The following is a 25884-nucleotide window of genomic DNA, read 5'->3' as shown; positions in this document are numbered from 1 at the left end:
TGGCTGGGGAGGTGGGGATGGGGGCGTGGCTGGGAGGTGGGGATGGGGGCGTGGCTGGGGAGGTGGGGATGGGGGCGTGGCTGGGGAGGTGGGGATGGGGGCGTGGCTGGGGAGGTGGGAATGGGGGCGTGGCTGGGGAGGTGGGAATGGGGGCGTGGCTGGGGGAGGTGGGCATGGGGGCATGGCTCCGGGTGGGAATGGGGGCGTGACTTAGGGTATATATTTTGTATCGGGAGAGTGAAGTCTCCCTCTGTGCTTCTTGATCACCTTGATGCGGGTGGCTTCCCTCAGCCACACTCTCCTGCCATGATGCTCTGCCTCACCTGGGGACAAGAGCAATGGAATCAGCCATCTACAGACTGAACCTCTGAAACCATGAGATCCAAATAAACTTTTCCTCCCCTACTTTGAGCTTGTCAGGCGTTTGGGTCACAGCAGCCAGAAAGCCGACTAAAACACAGCAGCCGTGTCTTGAGATGGCTCCTTGTGCGGCATGAGATACCTGATAGGGCGCCCTCTTCTCGAAGGTTCTCTCATCAGATGGGGCAGCTCTACTCAATCCTGGTTCTCCTGGGACCTCGCTGACTACACCTCCGCAGACCCTTCACTCTCCTGGTTCCACTTCCCCAATGACATGCTCCTCACTTCTCTTTCCTCGCCACCCCCTAAGTGTGAGATCCTCTGGGTAGCCCCAGACGGATGCCAGCATAAGCCTCCTTCCTCCCAAATCCTGCACCCATATTCCAACCTGAACTCCAGAGCAAGAGGAGCAGCCCCATCCCAAGCCACCCACAGCAGCATCTCGCCCCCTCAGCTGCCCCTTTCACTTTGCTGAGATCCACTGATACCTCCTGACTCTCCTAGGAAACCATCTTCCTGGATGCCCTTGCCAACGTGCTTAAAGGACAACACTGGTGGGATACTGTGGCTCCAACTCCCAGGCCCTAGACCTGGCTGGGGATAACACTCCAATCCTGGATCCCACCAGGTTTCCCCAGCTCCTGGCCTCCAGAAAACACCTCTTCTCTTTGCCCCTTCAACCTTGAGAGTAGCAATGACTTCCTGCTCTTTGTGAGTGCCTCACCATCCTACTGGGGGTCTCAGCAATCCCACCCCTCACTTTTCTGTTTGAAACACCTAAAGAAATTTCTTTCTCCTGGACTAGACCCTGGCTGAGACACGTGGTTAAAGGCACCCAAACTTAACCACTTAAGCTAGAAAGCTGAGAGATATTTCCGTCTCCTTCCTCCCATCCACACCAGTCCTTGCTCCCTCCCCAGGTAAAGCTGGTCACAAGGTCTGGATGATTTCACCACCTGAGCTCATCTCCCTCCCGCCCCCACAACACTGCCTTGTGTTCTCTCTCTCTCAGACCAATGCAGCAGCCCCTCAATTAGTCTCCTGGCTATAATCTTTCTGCCTCTCAATACAGTCCCCAGAATGCCAACGGATTTTTATTTTTAATGCATATCTGATCATGACAGTCCTCTGATTAAAATTCTTAAAAGGTTCCCCACACACTACAGGAGAAAATCAGAACTGCTCAGTCCCACAAATACGTGGTGAGCATTGACCAGGTAGAGTGCTCTCAGCCTGGAACACAGGCCACCATCCATCACGCCTACCTTCCCAGCCTCATCTCCAACCACTCCTGCTCACACCATCTGAACTAGCTGAAGTTCTCCAAGCACAGTGCCTTCACACATGCTGGGCTGTCCTTCCTCTGCCCTGCTGAGGTCCACTTAGATGTCATCTCCTTAGTGAAGCCTCTCGACACCTCCATCCATCCAGACACCCTGCAAACACCCCTTTGACAGCCCTCAGGCCCCCACACTGGGGATGTTTGTTTACACACCTATCTCCTGCATAAACAGGGAGCCCCCACCAAAGAAGAGGACAGACTCACTCACTCTCATGTTCCCAGCACCTCTTAGGACATAATGCAAGAAGAGCCTTCCCTGTATGTGTTCAGTGTAAAGTGAGTTCAAAGAAGAAGAGTCCAGAGTAAGGAGTGGGAACAAAGGAAACAGAGGAAAGTCAGAGGAGGGACCTGCTGGCAGGCTGAATGGACTGCTGGCTCCCTGTGGGGGTGCTGCGACTCCAACCATGGCGGCTCACCCTCCTCTCCCCATTGGTGTAAGCACAGAGCTAGAAAAATCCAGAAGCATACCAGGGCCTCTAGGGCTTTTCCCAGAGCCATTTTCAGGCAGGTAGCTTTGTTCATTCAAAACCAATGTGAGATAAGCAAACATGCCATCTGCATAAATATTTCCACATGGCCGGCACATCATTTTTATATTCCTAGGAGGACTGCATGCTCCCTTCTAATTTTAAAAATCTGGTGTAACTTTTACTACCTCCAAGGAAATCGCCTGAGGCTCATCTCATTCCCACTGCATCCCCTGAAGGTCCCTCTTGGCCAAAGTAGCTGCCCAGTATGTTCTGAAACCAATCCAGAGGATTCCCAGAGGCAAATCAAGAACTGACCATCCCGGCCATCAGGCAGGGTCACGAGTTATCATGACACCACTGTGGTCTCAGCTCTCCTCTCCCCCTCTGCTGGTCAAAGGGTTACACACCCTGAGCTAGTGCCACCAAGGCTACTTGGACAAAGGACAAAGGAAGAAGAGGGGCACCCACCTCCATCAGAAGAATGTCCTTCGAGCTCTGAGCCTGGACCTTAGGATGCTGGACCTTCACAGCCACTGTCCGCCCATCACGCAGCACTGCCTTGTGGACCTGGGCCAGGGATGCTGCTCCCAGTGGGGTGTCATCGAAGCTCAGGAACAAATCTTGGATCTGGCAGGAGTGGAGAGAGGACAGGGTAGTTGAGAGGATGGTGCACAATTCCGTAAGACAGGAACAGAGCTGCCTGAGGTCCCACAGCCGACTTCCTGTTTTATCAGGTCTTGGCCGTGCCCTGTGCTACGGTGAAGCATCACACCAGGCACATGGAGGGAGTGGACAGAAGACACCCCTGCAGGGCCCATCCTCACACAGGCGCCCCGGCCCCAGCCACCTCCCTCAAAGACCCAGTAGGGCTGTCTGGAATGTTCATCATCCACCCTGGTGGCCTCTGGGGTTCTCACACACCCAAATTAAAAGTTCACAGGCCTGGGGCCCACAGCAGACCCAGACAGGGTTGGATGAAAGATGACCCCACCCCACCCACCAGGAGAGCTCGAGAGCCCCGGGTGGGAGGCCGCCAACCCGCAGCCACCTCTCGCTCCTGCCTGAGCAGCTGCCCAGGCATGGGTTCCCAAGGCCACTCCAGGCCCAGCCGCCCTGGCAGAGATCCCAGGGATGCCAGCCGGAGTCACAAGAAGCCCACTCAAAGAAAGCTGTGGGCAGAGCCCCTGTCCTCCCTGGCCTGTTTCTCTCTCTGAAGTGGAAAACACGCTCCTTACTCTTTCCATCTTCTCCCTCCTCCCTCCTCCCTCCTTCCTTCTCTCTTAAAAAAATGCCACACCAATTTTCCTGGAGGGGAGTTTCTTTCTGGCTGGAGTGGTCACAACTACATGGTCCAGATGTGGAAAGGAGGCCCCAAACACCTTTTTCAAGACTGCTGAGGTTGAAATTCGAACCCTCTCCATTTCTTTAAGCCTCTGCAGAGCCCACTGATTCCCAGGTGGCCAGGTATTTGCACATACGCATTCCTGCCTGGAAGTATTCACATGCCTCTCTCCTGCCCCCACCTCCCAGGCTCCTATGCACTGAGGCCTCTGCCCCCGACCCCTTCTTTCCTTTGTCCCCTCTTCTGCAGAAGTCACTCTGTCCTATCCTCAGTGCTGACCCTCACCTCTCCTGGGTTTTCAGAAGTCACATGACCCACAGCCACCGCCCATTTGGTTTGCTAGGCTGCATCACCCTCTGCCAATCCTCCCTCCTGCCCCGTCCCCAACCCTTCACCTCCCAATGGACTTCATTCCATTTACAGCCGCTCCACAGAGGCCAAAGGCCCAGGCGACTTGGGAGGCACCTGTGTGTCTTGGTCCAGGAGAAGATATGGGATTGGCTTCTTCCTCGGGGGATCTTTGTTTCTCCCCCTCCCAGAGCCTAGTTCTCCCTGCAACCCCAACAACACGCTCTTCTTTCTCCTCCCTTACAAGTTCCAGACTCCTCAAGGGCACGAATCTTCCATGTACCCACCCCAGTCCCCCTGGGTGTGACAGCACAAGGACCCTTGATCCTGCCCCTGGCTCAGGACGGGAGAACACCAGGACCATCTTCCCCCGAAACACAAGAGGACCTCAGCTCCAAGTGAGCTGGGAGTTTTGTCTCTTCTGTTCACTGCTAATTCCTTGCACCTAAAACCGGGCTGCAGGGCTGGGGATGTGGCTCAAGCGGTAGCGCACTCGCCTGGCATGCATGCGGCCCGGGTTCGATCCTCAGCACCACATACCAACAAAGATGTTGTGTCCGCTGAGAACTAAAAAATAAATATTAAAAAAATAAAAAATAAAAAACCGGGCTGCAGCTCGTCAATGTCAAGCAGATGCTTTTAGATGACTAAATTCACTATTCTCTCCACTGGAGGACTGGCCTCCTTTAGACCTCCCTGTTCCTACTAATCCAAACACCACAAATGGGTAATTTTTCACTATTTCCAAAACAGTGAAAGCACACATCATATGTGGGGATTACCTAGGTGGATCCCCGTGAGGGTAAAACCCTGGGCCTGGTGATCAGAACCCTGAGTGCCCCTGGCCACCCTGATTGGTTCAGAGATGGACATGTGACCCAACTGGTCCAACGAGACTCAATTTTTCTGCATTTTATTTTAACTATGAGAGAAGAAATTCTTTCTATCGAATTTGAACAGAAAATTATAAACCTGGCATGATAAGGATAACACAGCAGCAACAATAAAGGAAGTAAAGACAAGAGGTAAAGGAATAAATCTTGGCTACAGTGTTGGAGCCCCTTGATCGCACCATGCCTGAGTACCTACCTGATAATTTTTGAAATTTTGCTAAGTCAGTTTGAGTTTTGTGTCACACATAACTGAAAGGAATCTGGCTAAAGCATTGTGTTCTTAGAACCCAGCTAGGACAAATAGAGAGAAAGGCATGGGGGCAGCGGGGGAGGGGAGGGCTGGCTCCCCCAAGGGATTCAACAAGTACCAGTTCCATCCCTTCCCCACCTCTTACTGGGACAGGGACCCAGGAATAGAAGGGAAGGTAGGATGCCTTTTTATCAGCGATGCTGCCAGACCTTACACAACGAGAGCAACACCAGTACCTCTGGTCCCCTCTGGAGGAACACCAAGGAGAGGATTTCTGAGGCAGAATGTGACCTCTGACCTCTGACCCTCACCCTCTCCCACCACCCCACTCCCCTACCAAGGCAGCTAGAATGGCCCAATCTTCCTGCAGCAAAGAGACCTGGGATGGCCACCCCAAGCTTTGGCCTGCTCAAGAAACACCTGTTTACTGTCTGAGAAGGACAGCCAGTCTTCAATCTGGTGTCATTGCAGGGACATTGCAGAGTCATTGCAACCAAAGAGTGACATGGCATCCCTGGGGCTGTGTGACTACAGCAGCTGCCAAGAGCACCCCACAGGGAAGCAAAAGAAGGAAAGGGCTGAGACAAGCAGATCCTAATCTCCAGGTGGAGACAAACCAGGGACAGAAAGGGGCCTTCCACAATTTCCTGATCAAGGGGACCCCAAGATACCGTGCAAGCCCCGCTGCCAACTCAGCACTGTAAAGCTGTCGGGATTTGCCCAGCTTCCCATTTTAGCCGTGGAAGTGAAGAGAGGCGTGGGAAATAGGATGCACCCAACTCTGGGCCCAGGAGACCTCAGGCAGATCGCCCACCCCTCATCCTCCCGGTGACCCTCACAGCCACCCCTTTCCTTTCTGGCTGGATACAAGTCCCAGGCCCACACCCCCCTGTGCTCACGCAAGCACACACACAATAATTGATGGCTAGTGGATGTTCTTAGCTGGCTTATAAAAAAGGTAATTAAAGATCGGTGCTGCAGCCTGTAATTAAATATGAATAAAGTATCTCTAAATGGAACCTTGATTCCAAGTGTTCAGTGGAAGTACTTTATGCTGATAGATAGTAAGGAAAAATAGACCCTGTCCCAAAAGCAGAATTACACCCCCCTCCACCACCCTGCAGCTGAAACAAATGCCACCCCCCTCCAATCAGGATTTGCCTCGTCCTCAGCCCTTTCACCAGAAAACCATTAGCAGGCACGAACGGCAGCATTTGCAGCAATTAGATTCAAGCAGGGCCCTCGGCCGCCTCCAGTCACTCACAGAAACTTGACTCCCTTCCTAAGGCTTTCTGCTGGCCCCCCAATCCCCGTTCCTTTTGCTCTCTCTGGGTCTGGAGGCAAAAATCAATTAAGGAAAACAACTGCGTTTTAAAATGACTAGTTATGTGCTTTTTAATTACTGTCGGCCCAGGATTCAAATATATCAATGCTCTTGTCTGGAAAAGAAAAAAATTATCAGGAAAAAAAAAGTTTCTCTAGATTTGTAGGGTTGGGGGGTTTAGGATTTGGTGTGTGTGTGTGTGTGTGTGTGTGTGTGTGTGTGTGTGTAAGGGGAAAGTCTTTTTATGAGGAGAAAAACATCAGGGGGGCAAGACGAAATGTGTTCACCCCTGGGATCTTGGCAGACCATGGTCCCTTAGTTCTTCAGTATTCTGCCTTCCGCTGGGGTCCCTGAATCTAAAGAACAAGTGACATTATTCCCAAGTCATAGGGCCAGGTGAGAGATTCTCTGCAAAATCAGCCATGGCTTCCACAAAGCCAGGTTACTGGACAACGTTTCCAAACTGCCACACTACTGAGCAGCTAAGCACGGGTCAGGGTACTCATGAGACCCAAAAGAAGGTGCAAGAAGAGGAGATTCCTTGAAGTCACACTATGACTGCTTGGGGACTTATGCTTGCAGTGTCTCAGCCTTGGACCCCCTCATGGCCACCAGCTCATCAGTCATGCAGGGAGGGTCCCCTGCACTTTCCAAGAAGGCCCAGTTTCAAATATCCCATCCTGCTGTCCCCATTCTCATCACATCAGACCTATTTTGGCTTCAGAAATGTCACCATCCTATTGATAATGCATCTCCCAAACCCTGAACTGCACAGTTCTAGAGAAGACAGACCTGCCTTCAGACAGACAGGTGCCGGCCTGGTTCCAAGGCCAGGCAGTTCCCACCTAAGAGCTGGGGAGACCGCCCAGGGCACCTGAGGCAGACCAGCTCGGGGCAGGTTACCATGGCATCAGCGGCAAAAAGCACTTGGCTCTCAAAGTCTGGAGCTGGCCCACCCCAGGTCTGGCTGGGTGTCATCCCTTCCATGGGAGCTCAATGGGGAAAGACAAGCCTCCTTCTGCGCTAATGGAATGGCCCAGCAAACCCCGCCCACTGCTCTCCCCGTGCCACATCCTCATCCCCAATCTGAGGCCCTCAGAATGGCTCCAGCCAAAGAGCACCCTGCGAAATGCCCATGCCTGCCTTGGACAGCAAACCTACCACCACCTCTCATCCCCTCCCCTGGGTACCAATTACCCACCCGAGGAACCCTCCATCCCACAGTCATGCACCCAGCTCATGGCCCTTTTGCTGCGATTGCTGTCCCTGGTCCCACCCTTAAACACGGCTGGTCTGTAACCCACCCCCTTCAGGGTCATTCCTAAGATGACACCAGACAGTGAAGGTGAACAGGGGCACAGGCACTCCCACTCCCCCTGGTGGTTGTAATATATGATAGCAAGTTTTTACTTTTTTAAATTTTGTTCTAAATAATTATACATGACAGTAGAATGCATTTTGACACATCACACATAAATGGGGTATAATTTCTCATCCTTCTGGTTGTACAGAATGCAGAGTTACACAGGTCGTGTAATTATATATGCACATAGGATAGTAGAATGAATTGGACATTATTATCACCCTTCCTATCTCCATACCTTCTCCCCTCCCTTCACTCCCCTGTCTAATCCAAAGTACCTCTATTCTTCCCTAGCACCCCCACTTCTTGTGAATTAGCATATGCATATCAGATTTAGCCTTTGCTTATAATCAGCCTTTGGTTTTGGGGGATTGGCTTATTTCATTTAGCATGATATTCTCCAGTTCCATCCATTTGCCAGCAAGTGACATCATTTCATTCTTCTTTATGGGCTGAGTAATATTCCATTGTGTATATACACCACATTTTCTCTATCCATTCATCTCTTGAAGAGCATCTAGGTTGGTTCCATAGTTTCGCTATTGTGAGTTGAGCTACTATAAACATTGATGGAGCTGCATCAGCGTAGTATGCTGATTCTAAGTCCTTTGGGTAAAAACTGAGCAGTGGGGTAACTGGGTCAAATGGTGGTTCCATTCCAAGTTTTCTGAGGCATTTCCATACTGCTTTCCAGAGTGGCTGCACCAATTTGCAGTCCCACCAGCAATGTATGAGTGGACGTTTTTCCCCACATCCTCGCCAATATTTATTGTTGCTTATGTTCTTGATAATTGGATGGCAAGTTTATAAATACTCTTCCCTTTGAGAACTGGATTGAACTGGAGTTAATGACCCACCCATAACAACCAGCACATGGAGGAAGGAACAGCGTATGACCTCCAAGACCAGTTTATAAAAGGCACCACCGTGTCCTCCTCCCCACCCACTCTGTTTTCCACTCTGGAAGAAACAAGTTGCTGTGTCATGGGGACACTCAAGTGGCCTGCGGAGAGGTCTCTCGGTTTGGTGAAACACCAAGGCTTTTCACCTATGGTGAGCCACCAACCCTCTATCCCCAGATAGGCCCCCGTACGACTGGCCCTGGCCAACACCTTGACTCAGCCTCCTGGACCATGGGTGCGGTGGTCAGTGTTAAGAGTCAACCTGACTGGATTAAGGAATGCTAGAGAATGGGAAGAGCCTTCCTCTGGGTGGACCTGTGAGGGTGTGTCCCTCTGGGTGGGCCTGTGAGGGTGTGACCAGAGGAGCTGGGCCTGCAGTGGGGGGCTGAGAGGAAGCGGTGCCCGGTCTGCGGGGAGGGCACCACCCACTTGGCTGGGGGCCCAGATATAGAAAAGGATTCTCCCCTCCCCTCTCCCTCCCTCCTGGAATCAGGACACTCCCCTCCTGTCCCCTGGACGTCAGAACTCCAGGCTCTCTAGCCTTGAGACTCCCGGACAACCCCAGCAGGCCCCAGGGTTCTCGAATTTTCGATCATAGCCAGCTTCCCCGGCTCTGAGGTCTTAGACATGAGCTGAGACCTGCTCCGGGAAACCCCAGGGTCACCAGCCTGCAGATAGATGCCCGTCATGGGAGCTCTCATCCTCCGTGACCCCAGGAGCCAATTCCTCTAAAAACTTCTCTCTCTTGTGTATCTGCAACTATCCTATTGGTTCTGTCTCTCCAGAGAATCCTAACACACTGAGCCAGAACCATCAATGCACCACTCCCAAATTCCTGACCCACAAAACTACAAGATAACAAATGTCTGTTGTCTCCAGCCACTAAATATGAGGGTAATTTGTTACACAGCAATAGCAAAGTCACACATCCCAGGCACACCCATGCCAGACATCACTGATCCATCACCGCATCCACTCCTGCAGAACGCAGGTGATGCTTCACAGTCCTCTCAAAGTGCCCCAGGCAGCCACTACCAGTGGACCAGAGTTAATTCATGAAATGAAACCCATCTGCCATTCCTTAGCCTAAGCCAATCAGTCAACAAATACCTACCTGCCACAGGCCTGCTGTGCGGCAGAAACCATGTTTGGTATGCCAGCCAACAACACTGAGCCTCTGGCCATGAGACCTCACCAGGGCACACACCTCAGCCTTGCAGAAGAACACTCTGGCACTTTAGCAGCGCCTGCTGGACAGAGGTCCCCTGCCCACTGCTGCTTCACCCAACCCTAAAAATAACATGCACTAGGTCCGAAGAGGGGACCTCACGGTGCCCACACAGACACTGGCAATCAGAGAACAAAGCTCTTCCCCTCCGCTTCACAGCTGCCCTGCCTCAAGGTGGGAATGCCCCCGCCTCAGCTTCCCACTCAGAGCAATTTATTATAATAAAAATAATAACAGCTTGAGGACACGGAGACCCTGGCTTCCACGGAGCGTGTGTTCTTTCTGGGGTGCTGGGGATCACACAGTCAGTTCTGCAGAACCATCAGCCACGGCAACAGCTGAGTTGGGAAGAAGTGAAAGGCCAGTGGCAGAACCTGAGCCCACCCCAGAAATTATGAGAATGTTCCCCAGTTCCTGGAAAGAGGCCGGCACAGCGCTCTGCCAAGGGCATCACAGGTCAGACCAAGCTTCTGTCCACCCACAAGATGGTGACCAGCAGCTGACTGGAAGAGAAGCCGGGAGCAAGCACACCCCAGGAGGCCTATGAGCTGCTCCCTGGACGTGCACAGCAGCCACTCAGCTGCCAGGCCTGCAGGCAGCGAAGCATGCAGACCCGAGGCAAGCTCCAGTCAGGCCTGGCTCCGAGGGGCACCCGCTTAGGCAAGTCACCTAAGCCCTTGGTACCTCAGTTTCCTCATCTATAAAATGGTCATTTTAATATTAACCTCTAAGGATTGCTTCATAAACCACACATACAGGGGGTCTAGAAGAGCACTCATTCCAGACCCCCAATAACCACAGCAAGAGCCGTGGGTGCCTCATCCGATGCCACCAGTGAAGAGGGCGGAGGGGTGTGATAAACGGCACTGGGCAGAGCAGGCGATGCCAGCCTCAGTCCTGCTCCGTCAGTAAGAGCAAACACCATCCCATCTGCCATGAGACGACAGTGGCCTCCTAGCTGGCCCACCACCTGCACTCCTGTCCCCCCAGCCATCTCCCCAGGCAGCTTCAGAAACCTTCCAAACATAAGCGGATAGTGTCACTTCTGTCTGCCTAAACTACTTCACCAGCGCCAAGATCCTCGACATGACCCATGGGGTCTAGCCCTGCCTACCTCTCCTGCCCATGTCCTTCCTCTGTCCCAACCACAGGGCCCCTTTCAGCCACCAGGGCACTCTCTCCCAACCCACCCACAGCAGGGCCTTTGCAGGTTCTGTCCCCTCTGCCTGGAAGGCTCCCCTCCCCCGACCCGTCCTTTAAACCCCAGCTCTACTGCTGCCTCCTCAGAGGAGCCTCCGGGATACCTGCTGGAGGCTCATGGCTCCTCCTTAAGAACAGTGACCACAACTGCCCCCTCAACTCCATTCATATCTGCTCCATCCCCCCCCCCCCGCACCTTGGCTAGAGACTTCTGGGTGTGCTCAGCATTGCATTCGACACACCGGACAGATACTTGGTGCTTTTCATTTCTAACAGGGGAATGGAGCTAAGGTTAGATTCTCCCTGTCCTCCACATGGAGAGAGGGCCTCGGGCCTTCCCGCTGACCCAGGGTAGCTGAAACCCCTCCCAGAAGCAGCTACAGTTCCTTCAAGGCCACCAAAGGGGCCTGCTTGGCACGGGGCTCCATGACAGCTGTGGGTGAAGGGATTCTAGGGAAACGTTATGATAATAATGATTAATAAAAAGCAGATAAACACCCAGTGTGGCTGGCCAGCATGGGAAGCCATCCATTAGAACTGTCATTCATTAGTGGTGGGGGAGGGGGCAGTCCACGCCGATCTCAGCTTAAGCAAACCTTCTGTAAATTGTAGGCTGCAGGCACTGACATTTGATAAATTATCCTTCATAATCCACCGTTGCCTGTCATAAATCTAATCTTTCAACGTTCCCTATCTTAATAACTCCTACAGCCTCACAGGGTGACGTGTTTATGTCCCTGCCTGTGACAGAGATCTCTGGGGAAAAAGAGACCAGAGATCCTAGAGAGAGGAGCATGAAGCCAGGGACCCCTCAGTCAGGGCCCAGGCTGGGCAGGTGTCCCCTGATGATCAGAGTACAAGGCAACGAGTCCTCCTTGGGGCTCAGAGTGCTCAGGAAGGCTGATGGCTCTCACCCCATCAGGACCCAGACCAGGAGCAGGAAGCTGAGCTCCCCACCCTCCAGCACAAGCCCACCCACATATGGACTCCCCTCCGCTCCCTGAATCAGAGATGGGCGGTACTGGGAACGTCCGGACACCTCTGCTCCTCAGGGACGGTGTCCAGCCCCAGGCCATGCCTCACACCTCCTCACAGCACTCTGAGGGACTCTCACCCCTCTCCTGAGGGTGGCTGGAGGAGATGTCACTGCATCCCTTTCCTAGAGAACACACGGGCTAAGCCATATCCATTGACTCGCCCAACAAGCATTTGCTGAGTGACACACGTGCAGGGCCCTGTGCTCGGCACCGGGGACTCCACAGTGACTCCACAGTGAGTCCAAACTGGGCACAGCCACCACCCTCTGGAGCCACTCCTGGGACTTGAAGTGAAGGGGGACAGACAGGAATTAATCAAGCAATCACAGGTGAAGAGCCTAACAGCTGTCCCTCCAAGTGCTGCATAGGAGCCAGCGCTGTGCAACCCGCATTCAGGGACTGAACCCAGGCAGGGAGGCTCCTCTGAGAACCTGGCGAGAGCTGAGGAGTCGGAGCCAGCTGAAGAAGGAAGCCTTCCAGGCAGGGGGACAGAATGAGGGAGCCACGAATCAGCGGGGGGGGGGGGGGGGGGGGGGGGGGGGCGGCGAGGAACAGTGAAGGCGGGAGCCAGGAACCCAACGGCCAGCAGCTCCAATCCAGATGCAGCCAGACCTGGCTCCCCGCCTGGGAAGGGTCCTCCTCTACAGCCCTGCCCCCTGGGGACCATGTGGCCACCAAGGCTCCTGCTCATTTCTCTGGGGGCTGTGAATTCCAAAACCCAGCAGGTTCACTCTCCACAAAACCCCAGAGGCCTTCCAGCTACCTTCAGATGTCCCTCCGCCCAAACCCAGAGGGACAGAGGAAATGAAGCACAGCATCCTTTGCCGGTGGCAGCTCTCTCTGCTGTCAGAACAGGCTTCTGTGGCTTTCAGAAGTGGCCAACGCCCCCCGGCAAACAACCCTAAGATATGCTCCCTGCCCCAGAGCCAAGGTAAGAGAGTCGCAGTACCAAAGCCCTGAGAGCGTTTTCACTCAGAAGAAGTCTCCTGGGTTCACTTTGCATATGACAGCGGTGCCCAGGGGTTTTAAAGGAAGGTAAACCCAGATGCCACAGACCTACTGGGAAGACAAGAACGCACACTGCTGGTGACCCCGGCAAAGCAGAGCGGTGGTTAGAACACCAGTTCAGATGAGCTACCCTGTCTGACCCAGATCGAGCGATTCCCTGGGACACAGCATTCCCACCCCCTGAGGCACGGTCCACGCTGGTCTTACGCCAAGGTGGAATGGAGCAGTTGTGATAGGCCGTTATATGACCTGCAAAACCTGAAATATCTACTAACTGGCCCTGTTAGAAAATGGCCCAAAGAACTCTGTGTCTGGATCCCCAATTCCTCTGAACGTTCCCTTACATGGCAAAAGAGACCTTGCAGGTGTGATAAAGTTAAGGACGCTGAGACGGGGAAGCAGCCTGGATCACCCCAGCTGGGCCAATGTAATCACAGGTCCTTCTAAGAGGGAGGCAGGGGCTAGAATCAGAGATCTTAGCAGAGGCGAGAGGCTGGGGTGGAGATTTGAAGGTGCTACACTGCGGGAGGGGACTGGAGGAAGGGGCCAGGAGCCAAGGAACAGGTGGCCTCTAGAAGTTGGAAACGGCAGAAAGGTTCTACCCTGGGGACCCCAGAGGGATGCCGTCCGGCCAACACCTTATCTTGAAGACTTCCGACCTGCAGAACGGTAACATAATAAATATGTGTTTATTAAGCCACTAAATCGGTAGCCATTTGTCACAGCAGCAATAAGGATCTTAGACAGGCCCTTTACAGGCAGTCTGCTGACCCCTGACCCTGGGCCCGCACCCTAAGGAGAAGTCCATTTTTAGCCTCTGGCCATATTTCCCAGGGCAAGTGTAGGACAGTCTGGGCACAGGGTGAGGGGAACACAGACCAAACATGAGCCCCCAAATGTGGGACCAGGAGGGGGTACTTCACAGGGTCCTTGTCTATCACGCCAGGTGACAACACCAAGGACCAGTCCATTTCCCCCCCAGGGTGCGAGGTCTTCTGCTCCCTCTGCTCCTGGGCTGCTGCGAGGACACTGTTCCTTCCCAGTCGCAGGCCAAAGGCTGAAACCTGCCTGGCTGAATGTCCCTGGCCTCCCTTTCCAAGGAGTCCACTTCCTCTGCAGCTTCGCGTGGAATCACCAGTCCTCCTTCCCAGGCCCCCAAGGGGAGGGCTGCGGGGCCCAAAGAGACTTGTTAAACGATGACTCTGGAGCCGGCTGGCAGGAGCTGCAGCTGTCGCAGTGATCGCCTGGCCTTCCACACACCTGACTACCAGAAACACAGCTCAAGGCCCTCGCTCCACCAGCACGCTGCTGTCTCTTTAAATCTAACATCTGGAATCTGGGGACATTAGGCCCTTGGCCTCTCAGTGCTCAGTCCTGCACACACCCACTGGCCTTCTCTGACCACCCTTCCCCCTTCCACTCTGGGCAGGGGCAATATGCAAGCCCCAGCACTGCAGAAGAGCCCTTCCCCAACTGCCAGCAGGATGACCTGCCAACATCCCCACCGTCCCCTTCAGTTAGTGGGTGGTGCTGAGGACCCGCTGTGCATGCCAGAACCCTGGGTGTCGATCACGGCACCTCCCTGTCCCTCGGCACCCCCACTGAATGCCTCCTTGAGTCCCGCTGATTCACTCTCCAAAATCCACCCACCCACTCCTGTCCCAGTCCCAGCCCTGGGCCAACCACCATCACCTCTTGCCTGAATGACAATGGAAGCCACTCCACTGGTCTTGCATGAGCTCTACCCATGTCCCCCCACCTCCCCGGCCAGCCACTGCAGATGGCACAGCGCCCCTCTGCAGAGCCCGTCCATGGCTGCCAACCTCGGACCTCCTTAGCATGTCCAACTCCCCTCCCGGCCTCCGCCCTGCACCGCACCCCCTTCCTGTCCCGGGTCAGACCTTTCCCACCCCAAGACCCGTGCATTCTCCATTCTCTCTGTCCCACGCTCCCGTCCCTCTACCAGGCTCCAGACTCAGTCACCGCTTCCTCAGAAAGGCTGCCCTACCCCATCCCCCCAGCATTCTGTATTTCTCCTGTGACATTTATGCGAGAGTTATTAAAGCTTTTATTTTTCCTGGATATTCACTGAACAGCTGTTCATGCCCCACAAGCAGATCCTGAGTCCCCTCCTGGCTGCCTGGCCGCCCACATAACCCAAGGCCACACGACACAACGTCCACAGGCACCTGCAGAGCCCATGGTGAACAGGTGAGGGAGGAAGCCCAGCAGGGAAAACAGCCAGAGAGTCCCACACCCTGTGGCCTGCCCATGGGGGCCCAAGCCACACAGGCCCAGCACTTGTCCCCCGCCCCAGGCCTGGGAGATACAGTCCTCCCTCTTCTCACCCTTCAGACACCTTCCTGAGAGGACACGCTCCGAGGTGATCTCCTAGGTCACCCCACGGAGGCCCTCCCAAGCCTCCCGGCTCCTCTCTTTACCACATTCACGTCCTGCTCACATCCACCTCCTCCAGAAGGCCCTGGCGCACCCTCTACAGTCCTGCTGGGCACCAGGATCACCTGGACGCTGCAGCCCAACCCAGGGAGAGCTGCCCTCTGTCCTGCCCTCTCACCGGGCCACCAGCAGCATGTTACGTGCCTAAACCCCGGCTCTCAGTGACAGCAGGACTGTGGCAGCGAGGCAGTGAGGTCGCCAACCAGGCAGCCCACACAGTCCCCTCCAGCGACTCTCTGGCCCTTCGCCTGCTGGGGGAAGATTGCTGAGGCCTCAGGGGATGGTACAGGGGGCAGGGCTGGTCCCCACTCCCCACCAAGCAGCTGGGTGACCTTAAGGAAGTCACTTACCCTCTTCTGGGACTTAACTTCTCACCTTCCACCCTGTGCTCCCCCAATTGTGCCCACGGCCCATGGCAACCAACCTCTGCATGCACACACACATGCAAAAACACACAGGTTCTCCACCTGGGGTTGGGCTACTGGCCCTGGTTAGGGATGCAGATACTCACTCTCACACACACACACACACACACACACACACACACACACACTCTTCCAGGACACACAGGCAAGGCCACTGAGGGGCTCTTCTGGAAGCAGGGCCCCCACGGTATAAATTGCCAAAGGAAGTAGCCTGGGAACTGGGCTTGTCCTGAAGCGCCATGAATAAAGAAGCAGGCCCAGCTGGCCTATTCATAAGCAGCATGAAAAATTGATTAGCCCTGTACAGATTAAACATTATTGTTTCAACAGCAAACATAAACCAGCGAGATGTGGAGGCCACACCTTCCTCCGCTGCTGTCCCAGGTAAGAGCCAGTGGGCCGAGGTGACCGGGCAGCAGGAGGAGAGGACAGCGCTTCCAGGAGAAGGAGCAGGAGCGCACCCCCCCTCCCCCTGCTGCTCCCCTCTCACCCACAGCTGTGAGCCTAACCACTGCACTCCCCGTTCCTGATGCCCTTTTCAGCCAGCCCCTGACTGGTTCTGGAGGCAACATGGGTCAGGACCAACGGGGCGCTGGAGGCAAGATGGCAGTCCAGTGTGAGATCAGAGGAAGAAGTGTGGCCCTGAAAGGTGGACCGGGTCTCACAGGCCATCAGTGTGGCCTTGAACCTGGCCCCGCTTCTCCTCATTAGTCACCTCCTAAGGCAGCTGGTGTAATGAATGATAGCATGTTTGTCTCTGGAATTGCACAACATTCCAGCTTAGTTCCTGGTCCCTTCTTCGCCCTGCTGTGTGATCCTCAAAAAGTTACTCAATGTCTCTGAGTCTGAGTTTCTACATCTGGAAATACTGGGAAAAGGAACACTGAGCCGTTGCCGAACTAAATGAGAGCTTGCGTTTGACCTAAGGCATGTTTGAGACAGAAGAACAATAAAAATTCAGGTTTTTTAACCTGCTAAGTTCTTCACCTGCCTGCCCAGCCCCCTGTCGGGAATGAGCGAGAAGCCATAAGCTGCCAGGACATGAAATCTTAATGACAAGCGTGGGGAGAGCCACCGAATGCAGGGGTTAGGAGCTTGGCTTCTGAAATCAGTTCTGCTTGTGTTCCTGGCTCTGCCTCAGACTCTCCAAATGACACTAGGCATGTGACTTGACCCCTCTGGCCTCTGTCTGCCTCTCTGTGAAATGGGAATAGAGTGACAGTACTTCCCCCTCGTGAGGCAACCATGAGGACGACGTAGAAGATGTCTGCCTGCACAACACGGCCTGCACCCCACGGCCCCTTCTTCCATCCTGCACCACCCAGTATTGTATCTTCACTGTCGTCTCAGAAGTCAGCTGCCCCCAGGAGCAGCTATCAGTGATCCAGTTGGAAGCTGGTGGATGGACACCCTGCTTCCTCTTGGCCCATGGGGGAGAGATGCTGAGTGGCACCATTTCCCAGCTACCCAGCAGGATCACGCTTCCTTGGCCCACAGTGACGGCTGGTCCAAGACACAAGGTCACCAGCTGCCTCCTCCTCCCTGAGCCACCTCCCCACTGTCAGCAGCCCCGAGTGTCCCACTAAATTCACTTGATCTGTCTTGGAGTCTGCTTCCAGGACAACCCAGACTCAGACAAGCACCTGCCAGGTGGTGAGCGCTCGGTCACTCCTGGCAATTACGTCCACCTTCAGACAGGCCAGGCCCAAGGCTCCTCCACACCATCCCTTCTCCTCGGGACTTCGCCAACACAGACCACCTGGCTCAGGGGCACAGGGAGAGGCCCTCGGAAACCACTCCAACAACCCAGCCCCACGCAGCCTGAAGGACACCCATCCCCTTCCCCTGGGGAGGGAGCAGAGGCTATGGGCACCATCCAAGGAAGAGACAAGGAACCTGCAGTCCTCTGGCAGGCCCAGGGGCACAGGGGCAGCAGCCAAGGCATCTGTCTTCAAGCTTGTGGCCTCCTGACCCACTGCCCAGCCTGGGACACCCAGGCTCTGAGCTGCAGGCAGACAATGAGAGGAGACAACCAGCCCTGCCCAGCTCCGGGAGACAGCACCAAGGCTCATCGGCCTGCACCTAGCACAACTGCATCAGGCCCTCGGGTGGTTTGCATCTGGAACATTCCCCCAAAGGCTCATGTGTTGAGGGCTTGGTGCCCATTGCATCCATCATCAGAGGTGGGCTTTGGGAAGGGATCAGATCTTCAGGGTGGGACCTCATCAGTGGATTAGTCCATGATGGATTCATAGTTGATGGCTTTATTGGGAGGTGGTGGGAACTTACAGAGCCAGGGCCTCGTTGAAGGAAGAATATCACTCCTTTAAGTTGTTTTCTTCAGGTGTTTTATCACAGTGATAGAGAGCTGAGCAATACAGGCCCCTCCCTCCATCCAGTATCAGCCTGTGTGAATACACACACACACACACACACACACACACACACTGACCTGACTGTACTTAGAAGACCTGGGCCTGTGGTGACTTCCTAAAGCTCACCACAACAAGGCCCAAACCCTATGGCCCACTTTAATGCCCCCCAAAACCAGCCCTCTCCAGGACCAGAGCCAGCAGCTGTGCAGCAGGAAGGTAGAGATGAGAGTTCAAGTCCTGGTTCTGCTGCTTCTTAGCCAGGACTGTGGACATTACTCAACCTCTCAGGTCCCTGCTGCCTCATATGGAAAACATGAATCGGGGGTGGGGGAACCTGTCACCCAGTACAACATCTGACTTCAGCTGTCAATCACAGTCCCCCTCTGTAACGCTACCAAATGAAGCTGGGGGACAGGGCCAGTCAGCAGTGGCCAGATCTGGAGGGATCCCACTGGGTGAAGATGGCCTGCAGAGACAGGTGGAGAGGAGAGGAAGAGTCCAGGAAGAATGCCCCAAAGCCCAGCTCTACCCCCAGCTCAAATCCACGTCGACCCTGAACCTCAGCATGTAAAATAAGGCCTGTGCGTTAGATGTGATTACCAAGTTAAGATGTGGTCACAGCGGAGTCAGTGAGCCCTAACCCCGATGACAAGTGTCCTTATCAAGAAGATCATGTGGCAAAAGAGGCTGAGATTCAAACGATGCGGCTACAAGCCAAGGTGCTCCAAAGAGTGCCAGCGGTCACCAGAAGTTAGGAAGAGGCCAGGACAGATCCTCCCCTGGAGCCTTGAGAGGGAGCGTGGCTCTGTCGGCACCCTCACCTCAGACTTCCAGCCTCCAGAACCGTGACAGAATAAGTGTCTGTTATTTCAAGCAGCTCCCCCCCCCCCCGGGAAGAAACAGATGTCACTCTCAGAGCAGCCACTATGGCCTAAGGGGGTCTGAAAGGGGGTGCTGGGATTCACCCACCATGGAGCAGGTTCCTGCCCCCAGAGAACACCCCAGAATCCTACTACCTTGAGGGAGGCATTAGGACACGTGGCGTCCTCCAAGTCCATGGGAAACCACAAGTTCCCAGGGGAGAGGGCTAACTTCTTGAGGCCCTGCAAGGCCAGCCTGACTTCCGAATGCTGCCCTCATGGTCCAAGCACTGCTAACACCATTACTCAAATCAGAGCCATGAGTCTATCCCCCACCGGAAACATCTATTGCTCCTCTAAGCATGAGATCATTCAAAATCCTGTCCCAGCTCTTTTGAAATATATAATAAGTTACTGTTAACTATAGGCACCGGACATGCTAAACACCACTAGGACTTACTCCTTCTGACCGTAATTTTGTACCCATTAACCTGCCCACCAACCTCTGCCTCTCACATCCTCCCCACACCTTTCCCAGCCCCTACTCTTCTATGCCCAGCTTCTATGAGATCAGCTTTTTTAGCTTCCACTTGAGTGAGAACACACGGCACTTGTCTTTCTGTGCCTGGCTTATTTCACTTAACACAACGATCTCCATTTCCATCCATGTTGCTGCAAATGACAGAATTTTATTCTTTTTTATTGCCAGATAATATTCCTTTTTGTATACGTAACACAGTTTCTTGATCCATTCATCCAGTGCGGGGCACTTAGATGGCCTCCATATCTTGGCTACTATGAATGGTGCTACATAAACCGTGAGTGGGCAGATTTCCCTTCCTGGGGATAAATACCCAGTAGTGGGGTTGTTGAATCATATGGTAGTCCTAATTCCAGTTTTTTGAGGACCATCCCTATATCAGCATGGAAAACAGTGCTTGTCAGTACTTGTTCCCTGCTCTCCACAGCCTTGTCCATATTGTCCATATGTTATTTTTTTGTCCTTTCGATGACAGCCATTCTAACTGTGGTTTTGAGTTGCATTTTCCTGATGATCAGTGATGTTGAGTTTTTTCATACACCTACTAGCCATTTGTATGTATTCTTTTGAGAAACAGCTATTCAGATAATTTGCCTATTTCTTAATCAAATTATTTGGTTTTTTGTTGTTTGTTGTTTTTGTTTTGCTGCTGAGTTCCTTAGAGATCCTGGATATCAATCCCTCGTTGGATGAATAGGTCTGCAAATATTTTCTCCCAATCTGCAGGTTGTCTCTTCAATCTGATCATTTTCTTTGCTGTATAGAAGCTTTTTGGTTTGATATGATTTGTCTATTTTTTATCTGTTGCCTTGCTTTTGAGTTCTTATCCAAAAAGAAAATCCTTGTGCAGACCAAGGTCCTGATCCATTTCTGATGGCTTATATCTTTCCGTCCTCAGCACAACCCTACTAAAGTGAAGGTTCTGTGACCACCCCTGTCTACGGTGAGGAAACCAAGGCTCAGAAAGAGCACCTAATTCACCCAGGGTGACAACAGCCATGGTTTGCATTGGGGATTTAAGCAAGACACTGACTCCAAAGCCTGTTTATTTAATCTGTTTGCTATTCTGCCTCAGAAATGGTCACTTTGCTCCTTCTATAGCCTCATGCTGGCCTTGCTCTCAGCCGGTGGTTTAGAAAACTCCAGGCAGACCCTAACATAGCACTGTACAGAACAACAGAAGCAGGAGACCACCCTGCGGACTACAGGCCCTTGAATGCCCCGGGGCCTCAGCCAGGAAGTCCTGCGTCAGAGGGAGTGTCTTGGTTCACCTAGCAATCCATTGTTAAGCTCCTCTGGTATGCAGGCCCTGGGCAGTGCCCTGAGGGAACCCAAGATAAGTGGGAGGAGACCTGCCATCACTGAGGTGACCAGATGGCCAGGCTGAGCTAGACCACCACCCTCTAGATCCCAAGAGATTCAAGAGAGGTCAGCAAAGGCTTCCAGAGGACAGAGGGATTCAAGGTACTTCTAGAATTCAATTCAACAACACTTTCTAACACCTATTCCCTACCAAGCCCAAGCCAGGCCCCACGGGTATTCAGGATCAGGAAGTGATGAACCATGAGCATCAAATAACTGCTTAAGAGTTACAGCAGGAGAGGGAAGCGTCCAGGGCAACACAAAAGAGCCATTCATCCTGACCCCTGATGCATGAGAAGGCCCCGCAGGAAAACATCACCGGAAACTCTACCTCAGTTTCCCATCTATAAAATAAGGCTCATAATAAGTGCTTATGAAAATGAGTTCATAATCATATGCAATCTTGGGAACTGTGGCTGACTCCTGGCTGGCGTTCAGAATGAGGGAGTGTGAGTGTGTATGTGTGTGCACTCACATATGTGTGCGTGTGCATGATTAGACCCCGAGGCTAAAGGAAGAGTCCCAAGGAGTAAAAAGGGGGAAACGAGGGCAGAGAGAAGCAAGGACAGACCCCGGAGTACATGAGATTGAGAGAGGGACCCGTGGGCAGCCGGGCTGCAGCTGGCTGAAGGACAGGAAAGGCCAAGAGGCCGGGGGAGCTGGCAGCCCCGCTCAGCTCACCGAGGAGATTTATTCCACAGCCAGGAGCCACGGGGCCGACTGAGGAAGACTCCTCTGGAAACCGCAGGACAGTGGGCTGAAGGTGGCCCAGAGACTGGAGTAGGAGTCCCCAGTGGGGACCTCACAGGCAGCACAGGGGTGCAGCCTGGGGCCAGGCAATGGCCGCAGGTTGGGGCCTGGGCCAGGCGTTGGGAGGAAGGCCAGCCAGGCCACTGCGGCCACCCCCTTGCCTCTCCCCGGTGACTAATGGCAGGCCATCTGTCCTGGATGACATCAATGCTTCCCTGCCATCCATCTCCCTCTCTTAAATTACCATTTTATGGCCAAAATCTCTCCATATAATTGATAAAAATCTCCTTTTGATGTTCCGCATTATTGGGGGGGGGAATGTTTTTTATTCTTCATTATGTTTTTAATATAAATGCATTTTTTATTGAGATCTGCTGGGAAGGCAGGCTGAGGACAAGCAGGAGGGGGAGCTCTCCCTGCCCCCACCGCCCTCCCTGTACTCAGCTCCGCGGCCACCAGATCCTTATGTTCCATTCCCAGAACACCCACTCGGTGGCCTTTTGGGGCACAGTCCAGGGAGACAAAGAAGCTAGACATCGGACCAAAGGGCCATGCTCAGGGCCAGGAGAAGCCAATCTAAGGACGGTGACACCCTCAAGGTGAGCCTTACGGTGGCTCAGGCCAGCGAAGCAGACTGGGGTGAGGTGCAGGGCCGGCAGACCCAGAGCACCACAGGGCAGGGACCCCCCAGGGTTGGCGCGGGACCTGCACATCCATCCATCTCCCACTCGATAAACAGACTTGTAAGGAAGTAAAAGGACAGGGAGAAGTGGGGACAGCACTGGGAAGAAGACGGCAAAGAAAACGGGAACAGGAAGGAACGGATGGCCGCAGCCCAGGGCGGGGCAGGTACTCCGCCAACCTGGGGCCCACAGGCGCAGTGGATCCCCAGAGCCTGACCACCTGTCCAGCCTTCGCCCACCCCAAGACATGTTCATCCCCGTCCCCTGCAACACACACACACACACACACACACACACCCCTGGCCCTCCCAGGACACTGCAGGGGAAGCAGTCTGGCTGCCACCTGGCAGGAGAGAAGAGCTGGGGAAGGATCCTGAATACAGCACAGCCACCAACGCCAAGGCCCTGGGGACCGTGGCTCCTGTGACTCCTCCCTGGTAACAGCCAGACCTCTGCCTCCACCACCTCATCCCTCACATCAGCCCAGCACAAATGTCACAGCCCCTAACCCAGAGGAGATGCCACGCAGGGCCCTGGGAGACTGTAGCCCCCCAAGGTGGTGCAAGTACACAGAAGCCCAGGAGGCTCCCTAGGCAGCCCCTGGGGCGTTTCCAACACTGAGGAAGGGCTGGGCTGGGGGTGGAACACGGGGAACTGGTTAGGAAAAGTATGAGAAAGGAGAGTTCTAGCAAAATACCGTATGGGGCAGAGAAGCATTCCAAATATCAGAAAACCCAGTTCGAGACCCGATTCTACATTTACAAGCCCCCCAGGACTGAAGCTGCTTGCTCACAGAAAGCACCCAGCGTCACACAGAAATGCTAACATTTGCTGACCACTTACCTGCGCCAGTGTTATGGTTTGGATACGAGGTGTCCCCCAGAGCTCATGTATGAGACAATACGGGAATGTTCAGAGATGAAATGATCAGAAGGCACTCAGAACCAGAGACTAATACCACCAGGTCTGTTCTAAGTGCTCCACCTGAATTCATTCTTTTCTTCCCCACAGCAAGCCCACAGGCAGAAACTATCATTACCCCACTGCAATAACTGGAACCTCGTCAGTGGATTAATGCATTTGGTGGATCAATAGTTTGAAAGGATTATGGTGCTGGGTGGTAACAGTAGGCAGGTAGGGTGTGGCTGGAAGAAACAGGTCACTGGAGCATATCTTTGGGGGTTACATCTTGTGCCTGGTGGCTTATTCTCTCTGCTTCTAGGTTGCCATAAAATGAAAAGCACTCCTTGGCCACAGCCTTCACCATGATGTTCTGCCTCACCCCCAGAGCAATGGAGCTGACCGACCGTGGACTGAATCTCGGAAACCTTGAGCCCAAAATAAACTTTTCCTCCTCTAATTTGTTCTTGTTGGGTATTTTGGTCACAGCGATGAAAAGCTGACTAATACAGCTAGGTCTGTTCTAAGGGCTCCACCTGCATTCATTCTTTTCTTCCCCACAGCAAGCCCACAGGCAGGTCCTATCATTACCCCATTTTACACATGAGAAAACTGAGGGGCAGAGAGATTAACTGACATGCCCACGGTCACAAAGCTAATAAACCAAAAGGCAGTTTGGCTCCAGCCCCTCTGGTAGGGGTGCCAGACGTCAATGGTGGGGAGTACGTAGCAGAGAAAATGGCTCTCCTCAAGGTCATGAAGGGGCCAAGATCCTACAGGCCCCTCAGGGGCATGCACCCAGTGACCTAAGGACCCCCAACTAAGCTCCTCCTTCTGGAGGTCATCACCTCCCAACAGTGCCACCCTTGAGACCAAGCCCTTAACACAGGGGTCTTCTAGGGACACTATCCAAATCATAGCACGAGTCAACAGCCTCATGGCTTAGACCTGTGCCTGTGCCATTCAGAGTGGACAGATGTCAGCCTGGGCTCTTTGGACCATGCCCAAGAGTAAAAAGAACTAGAGTCTTACCCACCCGGCCAGGACTCCCCTCTGCAGGAAAGGGCCTGGTCTTTGACACCCCTGGGTGACTCGCAGGCTCAGGCGCCATCTTCTGGCCAAGGCAAGCACTGCACTCCACAACCTCAAGGGCACTCAGCACCAGAGGCTATCCCCAACCCAGTCCAGAAGCCAGGTCACTTCTGAGGCAGCAGAAATGAGCCAATCTCCTAGGGAAACAGAAGTGTTGGGGCTCATCCTGTTGCTTGTTCCTGCCCCTCACTTATCCAAGTGGTCCCAGCATACTCTCTGCTGAGCCAATCCCTGTGTAAGGATAGTGCCCTTTGCTTGTCCTCTGCTCTCCACTACTGGCGCCAGCTGATGTCCAGAGGTGTGAACTGATCTGGAACCAAGTATAACTGTGGAGTCCGAGGTCCAGAAGTGCTGGAACCTCCATTTCATCCCTCTCCCTTGTGGGGGGAGAGGGGGCACACCTCAGGGTCAGCTCCATCTAACTGGAACAGGAACTGGTCTGAGGGCACAAATGACCCTCTGTGAATGAGAAGAGTCCCCAGAGGCACCATCCTTGAGCTTCTATCTAGCCACCCATCCCTGCCTGCAGTCCGAGATTCAGGAGCACTTGAGCAGCATTTTAACTTGGGAACCTTAGAACCTAACCAAGGACGGGACCCAGAAGGACAGCAATGCATGAGAGACAACCGGAAACCACCACAGAAGGGCCCGTGGCCAGCATGGCACCTGGGGGTGAGAGCTGCTCTTGAGAAGTGTCGTGGGAGGGGCTGGAGGAGGGGGGGAGTGCGAAGTGAGTGACTTGCCCCCGCCCTGACACCCCCGCACTCACCTACCCTGCTTCCCACACAGCCCTTTGCCCCTCCTTCCACCCACAGACTAGAAAGTGTGTCACCAGGGAACAAATGCCATCTTCCCAGGAGGGAGTGGGGGAGACTGTGATCGTGCGCCTGTGGGGGCTGTGGTAAGACACCAGAGGTTTCTGAGCTTCCCAAAAGCAAGGGACGCCCCCTCAGAACTGTGACCTCGACAGCCTCCCTTTCTCAGAAGGTTCCAGATAAACGGGGGCAAGAGCCACATGGCCACCTGGCTCAGGACTACTTGGCTAGGGAAGGCTGGAAAAGAGGTCCTCCAGATGCAGGAGATGATTTCCAACCCCAAACATCCTCCAGCCAGCAGGGTGGGCCTACCATAACCCCTGGCACCCAGAACTTTTCATCTCACTCTGCCCCAGCTGTGGCCCCACCCCCTCCCCAGAGGCTTCCAGGGGTTTATCTTCTGCTGCCTTCCCCTCTTTCATGTCCACCCCCACCATGCCACATGCCAGTGATAATCCACTTCACACTGTTATTACAGTGACTTGTTTAGTTTTAATTTGGGGGTGAATCTCATGCTGTTGGAAGCTGGAGGCCAACAGTCTTCGTGAGAAGCAAAG

General features: G+C 53.8%; 1 protein-coding gene across 5 annotated transcripts in view; it reads right to left on the bottom strand.

The window, feature by feature from the left end:
• Nucleotides 1-25884, bottom strand: part of ADCK1 (aarF domain containing kinase 1) — a 121274-nt gene that overhangs the window by 36069 nt on the left and 59321 nt on the right. For all 5 annotated transcript variants that reach the window (XM_081289933.1, XM_081289935.1, XM_081289936.1 and 2 more), the window contains one exon: nucleotides 2641-2799. In XM_081289933.1, coding sequence (XP_081146059.1) covers nucleotides 2641-2799 — 159 coding nt within the window. The remainder of the gene's footprint in view (nucleotides 1-2640; nucleotides 2800-25884) is intronic.

This window comes from Spermophilus citellus, assembly GCF_964194105.1.
Source record: "Spermophilus citellus genome assembly, chromosome: 4".
Classification (NCBI taxonomy): Eukaryota; Metazoa; Chordata; class Mammalia; order Rodentia; family Sciuridae; genus Spermophilus; species Spermophilus citellus.
This window is presented reverse-complemented; position numbering and strand designations above follow the sequence as displayed.